Genomic DNA, 20,754 nt, shown 5'->3' on the forward strand with positions numbered 1-20,754 from the left:
GTACTGATGAGGTAGGCTTCATTCTGAATTCTCTTGGCTTGTTGGTGGCTGTTATCTGCTTATGGTTTCATATGATAGAATGAAAATAAGGCTTTGATATATTTTCCTTTTCTTAAAATTTATTTATTTTTAGTAACCTCTACATGGGGCTTGAACTCATCACTCAGAGATCAAGAGTCAGATTCTCTACTGACTGAGCCAGCTAGGAGACCCCTCTTTCTTTTTCCCCTTAAGGCCTCCACCCTCACCTCCACACCTCTAGTATCTCCTCCTCCCCCTCCCTCTCCTTCTTCTTCTCCTTCTTCTCCTTCTTCCTCTCCTTCCTCTCCTTTTCCTTCTTCTTTAGGACTTATTTATTGGGAGGGGGAATGAAAGGAGAGAGAAAATCCTAAGCAGTCTCCAAGCTGAGCACAGAGCCCATGTAGGGCTCCATCCCACAACCCTGAGATCATGACCTAAGTCCAAAGCAAGAGTCTTGACTCCCAACTGAGCCACAGGGGCACCCCTCTGGTGTCTCTTTTTAAATGGATATTAATCCCATTGGGTCATGGCCCATTCTTATGACCTCATTCAATCTTAATTACTTAGAGGACCCAAGGTTTCAACATAAGAAATTTGGTTGGACACAAACATCCAGTTTATAACATTCCACCCTTGGCACTCCAATATTGATACTGTTCCCATATGCAAAATACATTAATTTTATCCCAACAACCCCCAAAAGTCTTACTTCATGCCAGCATCAACTTTAAAGTCCAAAGTCTTGGACCCCTGGGTGGCTCAGCAGTTTAAAACCTGCCTTCGGCCCAGGGCATGATCCTGGAGACCTGAGATCGAGTCCCATATCGGGCTCCCTGCATGGAGCCTGCTTCTCCCTCTGCCTCTCTCTCTCTCTCTCTCTCTCTCTCTCTGTGTGTCTCTTGTGAATAAATAAATAAATAAAATATTTTTTTAAAATAAAATAAAATAAAGTCCAAAGTCTCATCTAAATGCTACCTGAATTAGACATGGGTGAGATTCAAGGTACAATTCATCATGAAAGAAAATTCTTCAGCTGTAAACATGTGAAACCAGACAAGTTCCAAAATACAATAGTGGGACAGGCAGAGGAAAGAAACAGGAAAGAAAGGAAAGGTGACAGGTTATAAGCAAGTCCAAAATCTAGCAAGGCAAATTCCATTAGAGCTTCAGGTTTGAGAAACACCACCTTTGGCTCAATACCCTATTTTTTAGGCCCACTGAAATAGCAGACTCACTCCTATAACTCTGCAGGGCAATCCTAACCTCATGACTCTCTTCATGGGCCCTTTGAAAACAGGCTTATTCCCCAGGCCTGTAGTGCAAGAGGCAGCCTTAAAGATCTCTGAATCTGGGATCCCTGGGTGGCGCAACGGTTTGGCGCCTGCCTTTGGCCCAGGGCGCGATCCCGGAAACCCGGGATCGAATCCCACATAGGGCTCCCGGTGCATGGAGCCTGCTTCTCCCTCTGCCTGTGTCTCTGCCTCTCTCTCTCTGTAACTATCGTAAATAAATAAAAATTAAAAAAAAAAAAAAAGATCTCTGAATCTGTTTTGGGGTCATTCTTCATTTTTTTTTAAGAATAGCCTTCCTAGTTGCCTGGGTGGCTCAGTGGGATAAGCGTCCTACTCTTTGATTTCAGCTCAGGTCATGATGTCAGAGTAGTGAGATCAAGCCCAACGATAGGATCCATGGTGGGTGTGGAGCCTGCTTAAGATTCTCTCTCTTTATCCCTCCCAGACATCTCTCTCTTAAAAAAAAAAAAAAAATAGCACACATTTCCAGCTGAATAGGTCCATAGTTGTCTATAGAATCTACAAATTCCTACAACCATCCTTCATTTTGTCCTGCTTTCTCTGTCCTCTTTGGTTCAAACTGATAGGGTCTCTCCTGGTATAATCCCATCTCTAGTGCCAGGTACTGCTTAAATGGTTAATTATATTCATGAATTGCATCCATGATCTCTTTATCAAATGGTTGTTCAGCCATAGCTTTAGCATTTTTTTTAGAACAAGCTTTTCAGTTTTTTCAATATGGATAGGCTGAAAATTTACCAAATCTTCAAATTCTGGTTGCTTATTGTTTAACAATTCTGTCTTCAATTTATTTCACTTCTCACACATTACTATAAGTAATAAAGACTCACGTCACACATTTAATGCTTTGCCTAGAAATATTCTTTGTCAGGGGTGCCTGGGTGGCTCAGTGGTTGAGCATCTGCCTTTGGCTCAGGTCGTGACCCGGGGTCCTGGGACCAAGTCCTGCATCAGGCTCCCCAGAGGGAGCCTGCTTCTCCCTTTGCCTCTGACTCTGCCTCTCTCTCTCTGTGCCTCTCATAAATAAATAAATAAAATCTTTTAAAAAGAAATATTCTTTTAAAAAGAAATATTCTTTGCCAAATATTCAATTTCATCATTCAGAAGCTCTCTTTCACAATACACAAGAAATTGACCCAAGTTTTCCCACTTTAAAATGAAGATTACCTTTCCTCCAGTTCCTAATATCCTGTCCCTCATTTCTGTCAGAGACTTCACCAAGAATGGTTTAATACCCATTTATCTACCAGAGTTGTGTTCATGATTATTAATATATTCTTTAAGAAAATGGAAACTTTCTCTTCAGCTCCCCTCTTTTCTTTCTGAGGCTGCATCAGAATTGCCTTTAACATTCATCCTCTAGCACTTTATAACATTTCTAGCTTCTCTACCCATTACCCAGTTCCAAAGCCACTTCCACGTGTTTAGGTATTTGATACAGCAGCATCCCTCTTCCTCATTTTGGTCAGGAATCTCCAGAGATACAACTAATAGTATATATACAGAAAGAGATTTATTGTAAGGAATTGGCTCATGCAATAATGGAGGTTGAGTAGTCCTGTGATCTGCAGTAGACAAGCTGGAGATCCAGAAGAGCTGATGATATAGTTCCATACTGATTCCAAAGTCCTAAGTATCAGGAGAATCTATATTGTAAGTTTCAGTACAAGAACTGGCAGGATCAAGACTCAAGAAGAGCCAAAGGCATGAAAAGACTAATATCATAGTGCATCAGCCAGGCAGGAGGAGTTTCCTCTTACTCAAAGGTCAGCCATTTAGTTTTATTTAGGCTTTCAATTGATTGGATGAAGGCCACACACATTAGTCAAGCAATCTGTTTTATTCAGTCTACTGATTCAAATGTTAATTTCATCCAAAAACACCCTCACAGAAGCACACAGAATAATGTTTGACCAAATATCTGGGCACCCAATGGCACTGTCAAATTGACACATAAAATTAACTCTGTCAGCCAATTCCCTCTTTTGATTATTCATTTTGGCAAAAGGTTAACGTGGATAGATCACTAAGGAGGCAAAGAGGCAACACAACTATATGCTTTGCTGTTTGTACATGAAATAACATTATATATGCAGTGAAAAATCATCAACAAACTTTGGAAAAACTACTATGACTGGTCACTATCATGACCTGCATCTGTTATTTAGTGATTTTCTTTGTTTATTTATTCATGAGAGACACACAGAGAGAGAGGCACAGGCACAGGCAGAGGGAGAAGCAGGTTCCATGCAGGGAGCCCGGTGAGGGAGGGACTCCATCTGAGGACTCCGGGATCACACTCTGAGTGGAAGGCAGACTCCCAATTGCTGAACCATCCAGGTATCTCTAAATAGTGATTTGTAAGCTGAATGGTTAGGAGAAAAGTTTGTAATCCATGCAATTACTTAAAAGGAATGTTATGTTGTAGATTAAATTTGAACCATGTTTTTAGGGGGTGGGTGGGTATAGTTTAATTAAATACACTAAAACCTGTGCATATTGGAGGTGTGCAAAGTGAGGACTTCATGTAATGTGCATACAATAGATTGTACATATTTAGAACTTATAATTAGATCATTTTGTCATCTATCTATACATACACACACACACACACACACACACACACATACATACCTTTCAACATTATGGACATATCTATTACCCTCAAAAGATTCCTCATGTTCTTTCACTTTTTAAAATACTTCATAATTTAATTTAGGCTTGCTATCAATTTCCCTTTGATTCTAACAGCATATGCCCTAGAGTTATTAGATTACCGGGGTTTCAATTCTGCCTCTGTATGCACTAGGTCCTGCTCTTTTATAATATCTCCCTCCCACTTTTCTACATTACCCAACTCTGATGACCCTCAACCACTGATTTGCTTTCAGTCACAATGGACTCAGTTTGCATATTCTAGAATTTTACATAAATTAAATTGTATGGTATGTATTCTTTTTTTGTCTGGGTTCTTCCACTCAGCATAATTCTTTTGATATTCATCAGTTTGGTTCCATATACTAACTATTCATTCCATTTTATTGTTAAGTTGTATTCCATTGTATAGATACCAGATTTTATTATCTATTCATCAGTTGATTAACATTTTGATTGCAATAGCCACCTTTGGCTATTACAAATAATGCTGCTATAAAATTTCATGTACAAAATTGTATGCATGGGACACCTGGATGGCTCAGCAGTTGAGCATCTGCCTTTGGCTCAGGTCATGATCCCGGGGCCCTGGGACTGAGTCCCACAACAGGCTCCCTGCAAGAAGCCTGCTTCTCCCTTTGCCTATGTCTATGCGTCTTTCTCTCTCTGTGTCTCGCAGATCTATGTTACCACTTTTTTTAACCAATTCTTTTGAATATATACCAAGGAGTGGAATGACTGAATCATATGGTAAACATATATTTAATTTTTTAAGAAATCACTGTTTTCCATAGTGACTGTATCATTCTACATTCCCACCAGCAATGAGTGAATCGTCCAGATCTTTTACATTCTAGCCAAAACATAGGGGTGGTATGTCTTTTTAATTCTGGTCACTCTAATAGGTATCTGGTATAATCTGATTTATGTATTAATTTGAATTTCCCCACAGCTAATAATGTTGGTTAACATTTCATATGCTTATTTACCATCCTTATATATTCTTTGATGAAGTGTCTGTTCAAATCATTTATACTTTTTAAAACTGGGTTTTAAATTTTCTAATTCCTGAGTAATGAGAGCTCTTTATACATTCTGGATACAAGTCTTTTTATCAGATTTGTAAAGTTATCATCCCAGACTGTGGTCTGTCTTTTCATTCCCTTAGGAGTATATTTGAAGAGCAAAATTTTTCTTCCTGATAAAAAACAATTTATCTTTTTACTTTTACAGATACAGACGTTTTTGGAAAACCTTATGGAAAATCATGATGATTTTCTCTTTCTCTCATGTTTTCCTCTAGAATCTTTATAATTGAGTTTTTATATATAGGCCTATAATCCATTTTGAATTAGTTTTTAGGTATCATGCAAAGTACAGATAAAAATACACTTCTGGCACATAGATATCCAATTTTCCCAATTCTACCTATTGAAAAGACTATTCTTTCTCCATTAAATTGACCTTGCACCTTTATAAAAAATCACTTATCTTTCAGCTTCTGCAAGTCTAAAAAAGACTTCATTTCCATGTTTGAAAGATTTTTGCTAGGTATAAAATTCTATACTATTCTTTTTAAAAAAATATTTTGTTTATTTATTTAAAGATTTTATTTATTTATTCATGCAAAACACAGAGACAGAGAGAGGCAGAGACACAGGCAGAGGAAGAAGCAGGCTCCATGCAGGGAGCCCGACATGGGACTCGATCCCAGGTCTCCAGGATCACACCCTGGGCTGAAGGCAGCGCTAAACCGGCCGAACTACCCAGCCTGCTCAAGATTTTATTTATTTATTCATGAGAGACAGAGAGAGAGAGTCAGAGACATCCTACATTGATGTAGGACTCAATCCTGGGATTCCTCAGGATCACACCCTGAGCCGAAGGCAGACGCTTAGCCACTGAGCCACCCAGGCATCCCAAAATCTATACTATTCTATAATAACAACTATAGAATTAAGGTTTTTTTTCCTTTATGTATTATTTTAAATTTACTTATTTATTTGAGAGAGAAAGAGAGCATGTGAGCAGGGGAAAGGACAGAGGGAGAAAATATCCAAGCAGACTCCCACTAACTGTGGAGAACAACACAGGGCGGATTCCATGAGCCATGACATCAAGACCTGAGCCAAATCTAAGAGTCAAGACAGTTAATCGAATGAGCCAGCCAGGTGCCCCCTCTTTAAGTATTTTAAAGATATTGGCTATGGTCTTCTTGATTACATTGTTTCTGAAAATCTCCTAAAATTCTTCTGTTTGTTGCCCTCTAAGTCATGTGTCTCTTTTCCTCAAACTGCTTTCAAGATTTTCTCTTTTTCACTTGTTTTGAACAATTTAATGATGACCTGCTCTGATGTAGTTTTCTTCATGTTTCTTGGTTTGGGACTTCATTGAGCTTCTTGAATCTTCAAGTTTATAGCTTTCACTGAATTCAGAAAAATTTCAGCCTTTATTTCTTCAAATATTTTTTCTGCCATTTGTCTCTGTGGAGAAGTCCAATTACAAATATATTACACAACCTGAAGTTGTCCCACAGCTCAGTGATGTTTATTCATTTTTTTTAATGTATTTTGCTTTGTGATTCATTTTTAGTAGTTTCTAATGTTGTGTCTTCATCTCCATTAATCTTTCTTCTGTAACATAAAATGAGCTGTTAATTCCATAGTATATTTTTATACTAGTAGTATATTTTTTTATACTAGTAGTATATTTTTCATCTTAGGTATTATTTATCAGTACTAGAAGTTCATTTTGAGTCTTTTCTATCTTCATTATTCTATGGAAAAATACTCATTTTCTTTTTTTTTTTTTAATTTATTTTTTATTTTACGATAGTCAGAGAGAGAGAGAGAGAGAGAGAGAGAGAGGCAGAGACACAGGCAGAGGGAGAAGCAGGCTCCATGCACCGGGAGCCTGACGTGGGATTCAATCCTGGGTCTCCAGGATCGCGCCCTGGGCCAAAGGCAGGCGCCAAACCGCTGCGCCACCCAGGGATCCCGAAAAATACTCATTTTCATGATCAATCTTTTCTCTAGCTTTTACAAATGCATACACCTATAATAACTTTTGATCCTTACTATTTCTACCATCTGTATTAATTCTGAATTAGTTGCAATTTATTTATTTCCTTATTGTTTATCATAGTTTCTTGTGTCTTTGCATGCTAGTAATTTTCTTTAAAACAAACATTTTTAAAAATTAAGTAAGCTCTGCCCTCAATATGGGGCTTGAACTCATGACCCCAGGATCAAGAGTTGCATGCTCTACCAACTTAGCCACCCAGATGCCCCTTGCCTAATAAATTTCTACCATGTCTCAGGAATTGTGAATTTTACTTTATTAGGTGGACAGTTTCATAATTCCATAAATATTCTTGAGCTTTTTTCCTGGGATGCAGTTAAGTTACTTAGAACTGTTTGATCTTTTCAGGTTTTGACATTAAGATTTTTTAAGTAGGAACCCAGCAGCATTCATGTTTAAGGCTAAGTATCGTACACTCCTAAGACAAGATTTTTTAAAACACTGTACCCAATGCTTTATGAATTGTGAGGTTCTCTAGGCTGGAATATAGAAACAAACACTATTCCTATCCCTGTCAGAACTTCACTCTTCCCTCTGACCCTTTTCAATGGTTCTTTCCCCAGCCTCAGGCAGTATCTTCATATTCATATACTGATCAATACTCTTGAAAACTTAAGGGGGGTTCTCTGAAAATCTCTGGTTGTAATTCTCTCCACTTCAGTACTTCACCCTGTGAATTCCAGGGCTCTCTGATGTCACAGATTCTCAGCAATATCTCCTCAACTCTCCGAACTCTGCATCCATTTACCTACCTTGTCACAGGGCCTAGATAGTCTTTCAACACAGCAAGAGACAATAGGGCTCACCTTGTCTCTCAGGAAAGAATGTCCTTTGCTAACCTCATGTCCAATGTCTTGAAAACCATTTGTTTCATAAATTCATTCTTTTTTCCATTTATTTCAGGTAGAAGGGTAAACCTTGTTTAATTAGTCCATCTTGTTCAGAAACAGAAATCCCTATTAATTTTCAACTGTTAAAAGATTCCTGCTAAAAACCATAGAAATCTAAATCCCCACACATAATGCTATCAAGGTAATACTACCTTTCTTCATATCTATGGAGAATGATATATCCAAGAATTTAATCCATTTATTCTGTGAATATAGAAAAAAATGGGAAATGGCTGCTGCATTATAATGGCCATCTCAGAAAACAGTAATGGAATGATTGTATAGCCTTCTGAATCCCAAACAGGATCCACACCCAGCACGGACCTGACAGGCGGCTCAATCTCACAACTCTGAGATGATGACCTGAGATGAAATCAAGAGTCAGACACTTAACTGACCTAGCCACCCAGGAATCCTAAAACTTACTCTTTTACAATGTGCAATTTAGTGTTTTTGAGTATATTCACAAATTTGTGTAGTCACTACTACTGTCTAATTTCAGATTTTCATTATCCTAAAAAGATACCCCATAGGGAATCCCTGGGTGGCTCAGCAGTTTAGCGCCTGCCTTCGGCCCTGGGCGTGATCCTGGAGTCCCGGGACTGAGTCCCACATTGGGCTTCCTGCATGGAGCCTGCTTCTCTCTCTGCCTATGTCTCCACATCTCTCTCTGTGTGTCTCTCATGAATAAATAAATAAAGAATCTTAAAAAAAAATACCCCATAACCATTAATAGTCATTATCAAATTCCCCACTTCCCCCAGAGTTCCTGGAAACCACTAATTGACTTTCTTTCCCTATGGCTTTGCGTATCCTGGACATTACATAGAAAAAGAACCATACAATAATGTGGCCTTTTGTGCCTGGCTTCTTCCACATTGCATGATGTTTTTAAGGTCACCCATATTGTACCATGTATCAGTACTCCATTCCATTTTATTTGGAACTGAAATTTAAAATGTAAAGAAAACCTGGATCAGCCACTTATATGATGTATGTTGTAATTACAAATAAAGTTCAGTGACTTCTAAAATCATTTAGCTAATTAGTGATATATCTGTTATTAAAATCTAGATATACTGACCATTATACTAGTACTCCTTCTAATGTGGGTTCATTGACATATAGCTCAAATAATAAAAGATGTTTCAATGGACACTGAGGCTCCTTCCACAGTGTGGCTATTGTGGACATTGCTGCTTTAAATATTGCGGTGCAGGTGTCCTGCTGTTTCACTGCATCTGTATCTTTGGGGTAAATCCCCAGCAGTGCAATTGCTGGGTGGTAGGGCAGTTCTATTTTTAACTCTTTGAGGAACCTTCACACAGTTTTCCAGAGTGACTGCACCAGTTCACATTCCCACCAACAGTGCAAGAGAGTTCCCCTTTATAAAGAAGATGTGGTCTATATATACAATGGGATATTACTCAGCCATTAGAAACGACAAATACCCACCATTTGCTTCAATGTGGATTGAACTGGAGGGTATTATGTTGAATGAAGTAAGTCAATTGGAGGACAAACATTATATGGTCTCATTCATTTAGGGAATAAAAAAAATACTGAAAGGGAATAAAGGGGAAAGGAGAGAAAAATGAGTGAGAAATATCAGTGAGGGTAACAGAACATGAGAGACTCCTAACTCTGGGAAACGAACAAGGGGTGGTGGAAAGGGAGGTGGGCAGGGGGATGGGGTGACTGGGTGATGGACACTGAGGGGGGACACTTCACAGGATGAGCACTGGGTGTTATATGTTGACAAATCGAACTCCAATAAAAAAATACAAAAAAAAAAAAAGATGTAGCATGAAATAAAGGCAAGGGCAATGGACTGGTAATCAGAAGACCTGCATATATTTTATTACATTTGGTTTTTCACAGGGGAATCCTACTTTAACTCCTGGACCATATTGTTACCAAACAAAAAATTCTAAAGATAATCTCTAACAAATTCTTCCATATCTGAAATTCTTTGGGAGTCAGTGGAGTACAAAAAAAGCAATAACATTAACTGGAGTTGGGAGTTAACCTAAAAAAGTAGTACAGGAAGTTTAAACAATAAAAGCCAAAGCCTTGGTGGATCTTTCACTGTTGTAACAATGGAATGGAATCAGAAATATATTCCTTGAACAAGAATAGCACAGACTAACATAGGTAGGTAAAGACTCAACTTCTATTCTGTTATAATGTATAATATTTCCCAGTTGTACAAAGGCATCCAGAATCAGAAGCATGCCAAAGGTTTCACCTTAGCTTCTTTTTTCTGTAATATCTTCAGAGTCTATAACTGCCAGAATAAAATATATAAACAAGTAAGGCACAGGGTGGGAACATATGAAATTATGCATACTGGGAGTGGAAAAAGGGTAGAAAGATACACTTGAATACAGCACATATATTTGAAGCATTGTAAATTGAGGTCTGAGACTCATTTTGACAGAAAATGCAACACAAAGCAAAAGCAAAACAAAATAAAACACAGGACATCCCAAATAGCTAAAGCAACCTTAAAAAAAAAAAAGGAAAATAAAGCTGGAGGCATTACAATTCCAGAATTCAAGTTATATTACAAAGCTGTAGTAATCAAAACAATATAGTACTGGCACAAAAATAAACACATAGATCAATAGAATGGAATAGAAAATCCTGAAATAAACCAATAATTATATAATCTTCAACAAAGTAGGAAAGAATAGCTAATGTCTCTTCAATAAATGGTGTAGGGAAAACTTAACAGCTATTTACAAAATAATGAAATTGGACCACTTTCTAACACCATACACAAAAAAATAAATTGAAAATGGATTAAAGACAGGGAGCTGGAGTGGCTCAGTCAGTTGAGAATATAACTTTTGGTTTTAGGTCTGGTTGTGATCTAATGAGTCCTGGGCTCAAGCTGCATCAGGCTCCACACTCAACAAGGAGTCTGCTTGAGATTCCCTCTGTCCCTCTCCCTCTGCCCCTCCACCACTCTCAATCAATCAATCAATCAATCAATCTTTTAAAAAATGGATTAAGGACCTAAATGTGGGACCTGAAACCATAAAAATCCTAGAAGAGAACACAGGCAGTAACTTCTCTGACATTGGCTGTAGCAACATTTTTCTAGATAGGTCCTTTGAGGCAGGGGAAATGCAGCAAAAATAAACTTTGGGACTATATCAAAATAAAATGCTTCTGCACAATGAAGGAAACAATCAACAAAACTAAAAGGCAACCTACAGAATGGAAGAAGATATTTGCAAATGACATATCTGATAAAGGGTTAATATCCAAAATATACAAAGAACTGATACAACTCAACACCTAAAAAAAAAAAAAAAAAACTTAAAAAATAGGCAGAAGTTATGAATAGACATTTTTTCCAAAGAAAATATACAGATAGCTAACAGACACATGAAAGATACTCATCATTGTTTTTCATAATGAGATATTACCTCACACTGGCCAGGATGGCTAAAATCAAAAACCTAAGAAACAACAGATGTTAGTGAGGATGTGGAAAAAAAGGAACCCCTTGTACTGTTGTGGCAATGCCAACTAGTGCAGCCACTGGAAGACAGTATACAGACTCCTCAGAAAGTTAAAAACAGAAATATCCTACGATTCAGCAATTGCACTACTGGGTATTTACCCAAAGAATACAAAAACACTAATTTATAATTTTTTAAAGATTTTCTTTATTTGAGAGAGAGAGAGAGAGAGAGAGAGAGAGTATGCACAAGAGGTTGGAAGGAAAAGGGGAAACAGATCCTGCTGATCAGGGAGCAGCTGCAGGGCTCCATCCCAGAACTCTGGGATCATGACCTGAGTTGAAGGCAGACACTCCAATGACTGACCACCCAAGCACCCTTAATTCATAACTTGTTAAGTAAATTCTATGCCCAGTGTGGGGCTTGACCTCACAACTTGGAAATCAAGAATCCCATGCTCTACAGACTAAGCCAATCACGTGTCCCACAAAAGCACTAATTCAAAGGGATACATGCACCTCTATGTTTATAGCAGTATTGTTTACAATAGCCAAGCGTCCACTTATTAATGAATGGATATATGATTTCAGTAATATTGGGAATTTAAGAAACAAAACAAATGAGTAAATGGAAAAAAAAAGAAATTGAGAGAGAGTGCGGCAAACCAAGAAACAGATTCTTTATAGAGAAGAAATGATTACCGGAGGGGAGGCGAGTGGGGGATGGTTTAAATATGTGATGACAATTTAAGGAGTGGACTTGTGATGAACACTGTGTGATGTATGGAGTTGTCAAATCACTATATTGTGCATTTGAAAGTAATATAGCACTGTACAGTAACTAACTTGGAACAAAAACTTAAAAAATATAAATCAAATAAAAAGTTAAATAATTAATGTAAAAAACCACAACACAGGCCAATTGATCCATATAATATCTATAGGTATTACAAACTGAAGTAGAAGCTTGACTTCAAAGTCAATGCTTAAAGGGCTACTTGCCAGCAGTTGTTTTAAAGTTAGAATTTTTAGGGGTCTTTCTTCAATACTATCCTTGAAAACAATGCCAGATAGACTTACATGAGTATGTAGGCCAGAGAGAGAGAGAGAGAGAAAGGAAGGAAGGAAGGAAGGAAGGAAGGAAGGAAGGAAGGAAGGAAGGAAGGAAAAGAAAGAAAGAAAAGAAAAGAAAAAAAAAAGAAAAGGAAAGGAAAGGAAAAAAAAGAAAAAAGAAAAGATTGCTTTGAACAAACACTGTAGGGGTGCACCTGGCTGGCTCAGCACATGACTCTTTTTTTTTTTTTTTATTTATTTATTTATTTATTCATTTATTCATTCATTCATTCAGAGAGAGCGAAAGAGAGACAGAGACACAGGCAGAGAGAGAAGCAGGCTCCATGCAGGGAGCCCGACACAGGACTCAATCCTCGGTCTCCAGGATCACACCCCAGGCTGAAGGCGGCGCTAACCGCTGCGCCACTGGGGCTGCCCAGCACATGACTCTTGATTTCAGGTTTGTGAGTTCAAATCCCATGTTGGGTGTAGAGATTATTTAAAAATAACATCTTTAAAAAAGAAAAGGAAAAAAACACTGCAGCAAAAGTAAAAGACGTGCAAAATAGCATACATTCTAAAAATAGTTTCTTCTGAACAAAATATAAACATCTAGTATTCATTTGTTTGGTTACCTCAAAGATGCAACAGGAGAGACAGAAAATAGACAACATGAGTGAGGCAGAGGAGAAAAGAAAAGACAGCATGAATACAGAAGCAATTAGTCCATATGAAGAATTACCTAATGCAAAATAACAAAAATAGTTAAAATATGCATTCCTGGGAGACTAAATCTGAATAAAGACGTGAAATAGTTTTTAATGTTTTTTAGAATGAAGAAAAATATAAATACAGAAAAATCCTTGGAAGAGAAGATGGCTAATGGAAAAGAGAATGAACATCCTATCTAAACAATCACAGCTATATAAATCAGTCAGAATTCTCTCAGCACACAGATGGCACAATTTGGAATAATTCAAAGAAAGTTAATATACAAAGACACTATTCATAAAAGTGAGGGTGAAGAGAAACCACAAGGAACAATACAATAACCCAGGGCTAATACCAGTAGAGCTCTTATTATCCTTTTGGTCATAGGTTTGAGTAAAGGGGGGGGTTATTTACTGAACTATCAGAAGAGAATAGTGTAGAAAATGTTTCCAATATAGAGACATAGATAGCCTAAGGTGCCCTAACAGTGAGGTAACCACAAGGATAAATACCTTGGCTACATACTCTATTTTTCTGATATATTTGAAGGGCTGTCTTCATTAGTAGAAATTGACCAGGTGCCAGAGGATTATTTTACTCATAAAATCCAGAAAATCAGTTTTCTAAGGTCAAAAGCAAAGTAGACTTAAAAGAAGAGTGGATTTGGAAGGGCAAATGGAGGACATAATAATGTCCTATAGGAATAAAGAAATGTAAAGTATCTGCCTTTCTACTGAAGTCCATTCACAATTATTATAATTATTGACAGTGCTGTATTTTTCATCATTATATTTGTTTTTTAAAATGTCCTTCTTGATCTTCTATTACTCCTTTGATGTCTTATATGTTAAATATATATAATTTCAATGTAACAATGTAATTCCACTTTTGATTAGGTTATTACATTTTGTTTAAAGTTTCTTTATAGTCATTGCTTTAGGGGTTACAAAATGAATCTTTAATTTATGAAAACGTACTTCAGATAAATACTGACTTTACTACAGAAAATTGCTCCTATATGTTCCATTTTTTTCCATCATTGTTAGTACTAGTAATGTAAATTATATTACTTTTATGTATGTTCTACACTCAACAACAAAATGCTGTAATTACTGCTTTCAATTACTTTTTTAGTGGTTTTTGAAGAAATTAAGAAAACAAAGAAAAGTATCAGTCTTTTATTGTTAACCCACATATATACACCATTTCTGGTACTCTTTATTCCTTCATGTGGATCTGACTTACTGTTAACTATTATTACTATTATTTCTTTTCAGCCTGAAGAACTTTATTAATGCTAGTAGTGCCGTTAGCAACAAAAGCTTAGTTTTTTTGATTTCTTAAGAATGCCTTTTACTTTCATTTCTGAAAGATAATTTTACATGATATAGAGTTCTACAGTTGTCAGTGCCTTTCCCAAACTCAAGTCCAAGACTCTGAATATGTCATTACGTTGTCTTCTCACTGCCAGGTTTTCTTTTTCTTTCTTTCTTTTTTTTTTTTTTTTTAAAGATTTTATTTATTCATTCATGAGAGACAGACAGGCAGAGACATAGGCAAAGGGAGAAGCAGGCTCCTTGTGAAAAGCCGATGTGGGACTCAATCCCTGGACCCTAGTGAGCCAAAGGCAGATCCTCAACCACTGAGGCACCCTGGTGCCCCTAACACCAGGGTTTCTGATTAGAGAGATTAGCTATGAATAGTATTGTTGCTCCCTTATTCATAGGTTGTTTTTCTCTTCTTTCTAGAGTTCTTTTTGACTTTGACTTTAAACAGTTCCATTACATTCAAGGATGGTTCTGTCTTTTTTCACACTTTGGATTTGTTGAGCTTCTCCAAACTGTAGATTAATATTCTTATCAAATTGAGATGTCGTTTTATCATTTATTGCTTTAATTTTTCCTGCCTACTTTACTTGTCCTCTTTTTCTAGGATACCCATTACATGTATATAGGGATATGTCACACTGTTCCACAGTTCTTTGAGATGTTGATTTTTCTTCAATCATTGTCTCTTTATTCCTACATAGGGTACTTTCAAATGATTTTCAAGTTCATTGATTCTTCTTATCGCTGTTGAGCCCATCTAGTGAATTTTTCATTTCAGTTATGGTAAACTGAAATGCTAGAATCTCTATTTGGTTCTTTCTCCATAGAGTGTGTATTTCTCTATTTAGATTCCTTTCTTATTATTTCTACTGTTTTCCATTACTTAAACACAATTTTCTGTACCAATTAAAAATTAAGTCCTAATCTCCTCTTTCCAGCCCCTAGCAACCTCTATTTACTTTCTGTCTATATGAAGTTGCCTATTGTAGGTTCCTTATATAAGAGGAATAATAAAATCCTGGTTCTTTGTGTTTGAATTTATTTTAACTAGTGTAATATTTCAAAGGTCAACCATGCTGAAGTATGTATCATACCTCATTCACTTTTGTGGCCAATTAATATCCCATCCTATGAACATACCACATTTGTTTATCCACTCATTAGGTGATAGAATTGGTCTGTTTCCAGCTTTTGGCTATTATTCATATGTTGCTATGAATATTTCTGTGAAATTTCTTTTGTGGGTCTATGATTTCATTTCTAATGAACATATACTTTATTGTAGAATTGATCTGTGTTTAACCTTTTGGGAAACTGCCACACTGTTTTCTAAAGTGGTTACACCATTTTTCATCCCCTCTAGCAGTGCAGAAGGGTTCCAACTTCTCCATATTCTTCTCAACATTTGTTATTTTAAAAACAGGATTATTGAGGTATAAGTCTTGACATACGAATACATCTGTGAAACCACCACAATTAATACATTGAATATATCCATCACCCCATTAAGTTTCCTCATCTCCTTTGAAACCCTTCTCTCTCCTGATGCCTGCAGCTCTGGCCCCAGACATCTATTTATTTAATGTCACCAAAGATTTGTTTGTATTTTTTAGAGTTTTACATAAATGACATCATATGTATTCTCCCTCCATCTCCCAGCTTCTAACTTAGCAAAATGATTTTGAGATTCATTCATACTGTCATGTGTGTGTGTTGATAGTTGATCCTTATATATTATTGCTTTAAGAGTATTCCATTTTATAAATACATCACAATTTGGTTTTCCACTAACATTTCAGATGTTTCCAATTTGAAGCTATTACAAATAAAGCTAGTAGGAGCATCTCAGTACCAGAGTTTATGTGGACATAAACTCTTTTTTTAAAAAAAATATTTATTTATTCATGAAAGACTCTGAGAGAGAGGCAGAGACATAGGCAGAGGGAGAAGCAGGCTCCCTGTGGGGAGCCACATGCAGGATTTGATCCCAAGACCCCAAGATCACTACCTGAGCCGAAGGCAAATGCTCAACCACTGAATCACTGAGGTGCCTCGATCCCAGGACTTGGGGATCACAAGCTGAGCCAAAGGCAGATGCTCAAACACTGAGCTACCTGGGTGTCCCTGAACATATACTCTTTTCACTTGGGTATATTCCTAAAGTACAATGGTTGAATAATGTGGCAGGTATATGTTTAACTTATTAAACTGTCAAATTATTTTCCAAAGTGGTTTTATAATTTTATATTTTCATCAGCAGTGAATGAGTGTTCCAACTCCTCCACAACCATGTCAAAGCTTAGTATGGCCAAGCTTTTAAATTTTATCCATCCTAATTAGCGTGTAGAGGTATCTTGATGTGTGTGTGTTCCTGTGGGAATTCACAGAACATGAAATTAACTATTTTAAGGGGAATAATTCAGCGGCATTTAGTAAATTTAGAATATTGTGCAACCTCTAATTTGTACCTTTAAAAAGTTGGATTAAACTGGTTTCCTATTTTGCAGAAAAAAAAAGAATATTGTGCAACCATCATATTATTTACATCACCCCAAAATAAAATCCCATACTAAGTAGTTTTTATATATTCCCTCCTTCTCCAAACCACCATGACCACCAATCTGCTTTCTGTCTCTGGATTTATCCATTCTAGATATTCCACATAATTGGAATCAGAGAATAAATATATAGTCTTTTGTGTTTGGCTTCTTTCACCTAGCATAATGTTATTGAGGCTCATCTACATTATGGCATGTAACACTACTTCTTTACTTTTTATTGGCTGAATAATATTCCATTGCATGCCTGTACCCCAAATGATTTATCCATTCATCCACTGATGGACAGTTAGGTTGTTTCCACATTTTGGCTATTATGAATATTGCTGCTCTAAACACCTGTATACAAGTACTTGTTTAAGTATCTGTCTTAAGTTCTTTAGGTCATATACCTACAAGTGGATATTACCATATTACTGGGTCATATGGTAATTCTATGTTTAATTTTTTCAGAAACTGCCAAACTGTTTTCCATAGTTGCTGAACTATTTTATATTGTCAACAGTGACATATATACGAAGGGTTCCAACACCTCTACATTCTCATTTAGGCTTTTTTCTTAGGTTTAGTGGCCAACCTAGTGGGAGTGAATGGTATATCACTTTGGTTTCGACTTGCATTTCTTTAATGACTACTGACAGTGAACATCTTTTTGTGTGCTCATTAGCCATTGCTACACCAGATAAATGTCTATGCAACCCCCCCCCCATTTTTTAATTGGGCTTTTGTCTTATTATTGAGTTGTAAGAGGTTTTCACATATTTAAGATGCAAGTCCCTTATAAAATATTTGATTTGAAAATATTTTTCCCATTCTGTGCATTTCTTTCTACATTCTTAATAGCAACCTTTGAAGGACAAAAGTTTTTATTACAGATGAAGTCCAATTTATCTATTTTTATTTTGTTGGTAACTTAAGAAACTGGAAACCATTTTCAGATATGGCTAAGCTAAACCGTTCTACATGTCCACCAGAATTTGACAGTTCTAATTACTGCAATACTAACCAGCATTTAGTACTGATACCTTTTAAACTTTAACAATGTTAATGAGCATAAAAGGAGTCTCATTTTTATTTAAACTTACACTTCTCTGTTGACTAATGATTTGAGCATATTTTTTGTGATTATTTATCAATTCAAGTATCATTTTGGTGCTTTGTGCAAAACTTTTGCCCATTTTTAAACTTGATCATTTTTTTTTCTTTTTATTAATAGGTTGTAAGTGTTTTTATATCCTGAAGGCAAGTCCTTTAAAATATGTTTGCAAATACTTTCCTTCATATATACATTGCCTTTTCACTTTCTTTTCCTTTTTTAATAAATAAAGTTTTAGCAATTACCTTCTTAAAGGTTTTATTTATTTATATTTATTTTATTTATTTAAGAGAGAGAGCACAAGCAGGGAGGTGTGACAGAGGGAGAAGGAGAAGCAGCAGGCTCTTCACTGAGCAGGGAGTGGGATGTAGGGCTTGATCCCAGAACCCTGAGATCATTACCTGAGCCCAAGGCAGACACTTAACAGACTGAGCCATCCAGGTGCCCAACTTTTCATTTTCTTAAAGGTGTTTTCAAAGAGAAAAAATTTTAACTTTGATTTTAAAAAGGAACTTATATTTTCTATTATGGTTCATGCTTCTTGAGTCCTAATTAAAAATCATTTTCCCAACCCAAGGTAGCAAAATTGTTTCTCCTGTTTTTTTTTACCCCAAAATTTATAGTGCTAAGTTTAAGTCTATAGTTCATTTTGAGTTAATTTGAGTTAATTTCTCCTCATGAAATACAGTAGGAAATGTGGATGGTCATATGGATAGCCAGTTAGCCACATCATTGATTAAAAATATTCTTCATTCCCTTATTGAACTTGGTACTCGTTAAAAAAAAAAAAAAAAAAAAAAAGGAACTTGGTACTCTTAATGAAAAGTAGATAATTATGTATGTGTAGGTTTACATTAATATTAATTTTGTTTCTACCTATCCTCAGGCTGATCATTTCACCAACAGCAGATGGTCTTTTTAGTTTTTTAAACATTTATTTATTTGAGAGAGAGAGTGCACATGAGCGTGTGGGGGCAGAGCAGAGGGAGACATGGTGCTGGGGGTGGAGCCTGATGCAGGACTTGACCTCACAACCCTGAAATCATGACTTCAGTTGAAATCAGGAGTTGGACACATAACCAACTGAGCCATCCAGGAGCCCCAGAAGTGGTCTTGATAACAGTAACTTTATCTGAAGTCTTGAAATCATTTAGGTTTAAGTCATCCTAACTTGTTTGCCACTTTAAAAATTGCTTTGCCTACTCATGTTTTCTTTTCTTGCATTTCCACATACATTTTAGAATCAGATTGTCATGTTCTGCCAAAACAGTTGGGAGTTTTAATTGAAATTGTATGGATATGTTGATAAATTTGGTTAGAAGAGTCATATGACTAATCTTAAATGTTCTAATCCATGAAAAAAGTATAGCTCTCCATTAATTTAATCTTTAAATTCTCTCATTAATGTTTTGTAGTTTTTAGGATAGAAGCTGTAAATGCCTTTTGTTTTATTTATTCCTAAGAATTATTTTTTTGGTTTAACTGTAAATGGAATTTTAAAAATTCCAGTTGTTTGCTACTAGTATATTAAAATACCATTGATTTTTATATCTTAACTCTGTATCCTGTTACACTATTAAATTCACTTGTTTGGAGAGCCTTATGCTGACGCCTGGGAGCTAGCGGCGCTGGGATGGTGCTGCTGGAGAGCAAGCAGTTCCTGACGGAGCTGACCAGACTCTTCCAGAAGTGCCGGTTGTCGGGCAGCGTGTTCATCACCCTGAAGAAGTATGATGGTCAAACTAAACCCATTCCAAGGAAAGGTTCTGTAGAGGGCTTTGAGCCCTCAGACAACAGTCTGTTAAGAGCTACTGTTGGGAAAAAGAAGATCAGCACTGTGGTGAGCTCCAAAGAAGTAAACAAGTTTCAGATGGCTTACTCAAACCTACTGAGAGCTAACATGGATGAAGAAGAGGGACAAAAAGAGCAAGAGTAAGAAGAGCAAAGCAGCACAGTGAAGGGCACTGCATATCCTGCTCTCACCAGTTCACCCAGTTACTGTTTTTCCTTTGGTTTTTCCTTTTGGCCAGAAAGCTAGGTTTCCCATTCCCCTGTGATAACTTTTCATGTGAGAGGAGGCTCATGGCTCATTTTGGATGGAACAAGGGCTGCAGTGTTTACAGGATAGTTGTAAGAAGCCAAGTTTATTTTAGAATTGGTTGATTGGTTTGTGTTGCATGGTTATATATCCTGAGATCATAAAGTCTCTGTAGTTATCTGTGTGAAGAACAATGGATCATTAAACATGTATTTATCTGCAATAAATAAATAAATTCACTTGTTTGTTCTAGTTGCTTTGCAGACTCCTTAGTTTTTTAGGAAACAATCTTATCATCAGAAAAAATGTACAGTTTTACTTCTTTATGAAATTTGGACACTTGGGAGCTGCCCAAAGATATAATCATGTTGTCAGACTTCAGAGTGACCTGAAAACAGAAAGATAGAATTGCATAGTATCCATTAAAAATTTTAAAAGGTAAGAATTACACAACACTACATCCAGTAAAGCATCCTGAGTTTCTAAAATCTTGATGGAAATACACAACTGCTAAACAAAGTGAAGGTCTTTCCAGGAA

At 36.5% G+C, this 20,754-nt stretch overlaps 1 protein-coding gene across 1 annotated transcript; it reads left to right on the top strand.

Moving 5' to 3' along the window:
• Positions 1-19,759: 19,759 nt before the first annotated feature.
• On the top strand, positions 19,760-20,212 carry LOC112916477 (signal recognition particle 14 kDa protein-like). The gene has a single exon (XM_025994194.2). It carries the CDS (start codon positions 19,812-19,814, stop codon positions 20,112-20,114), a length of 303 nt encoding a protein of 100 aa, XP_025849979.1. The 5' UTR covers positions 19,760-19,811; the 3' UTR covers positions 20,115-20,212.
• The last annotated feature ends 542 nt before the right edge of the window (positions 20,213-20,754 follow it).

This window comes from Vulpes vulpes, chromosome 3, assembly GCF_048418805.1.
Source record: "Vulpes vulpes isolate BD-2025 chromosome 3, VulVul3, whole genome shotgun sequence".
Classification (NCBI taxonomy): domain Eukaryota; kingdom Metazoa; phylum Chordata; class Mammalia; order Carnivora; family Canidae; genus Vulpes; species Vulpes vulpes.

Coding starts and splice junctions, on each gene's coding strand:
- LOC112916477 (XM_025994194.2), top strand. CDS start 19,812: ATGGTGCTGCTGGAGAGCAAGCAGTTCCTGACGGAGCTGACCAGACTC.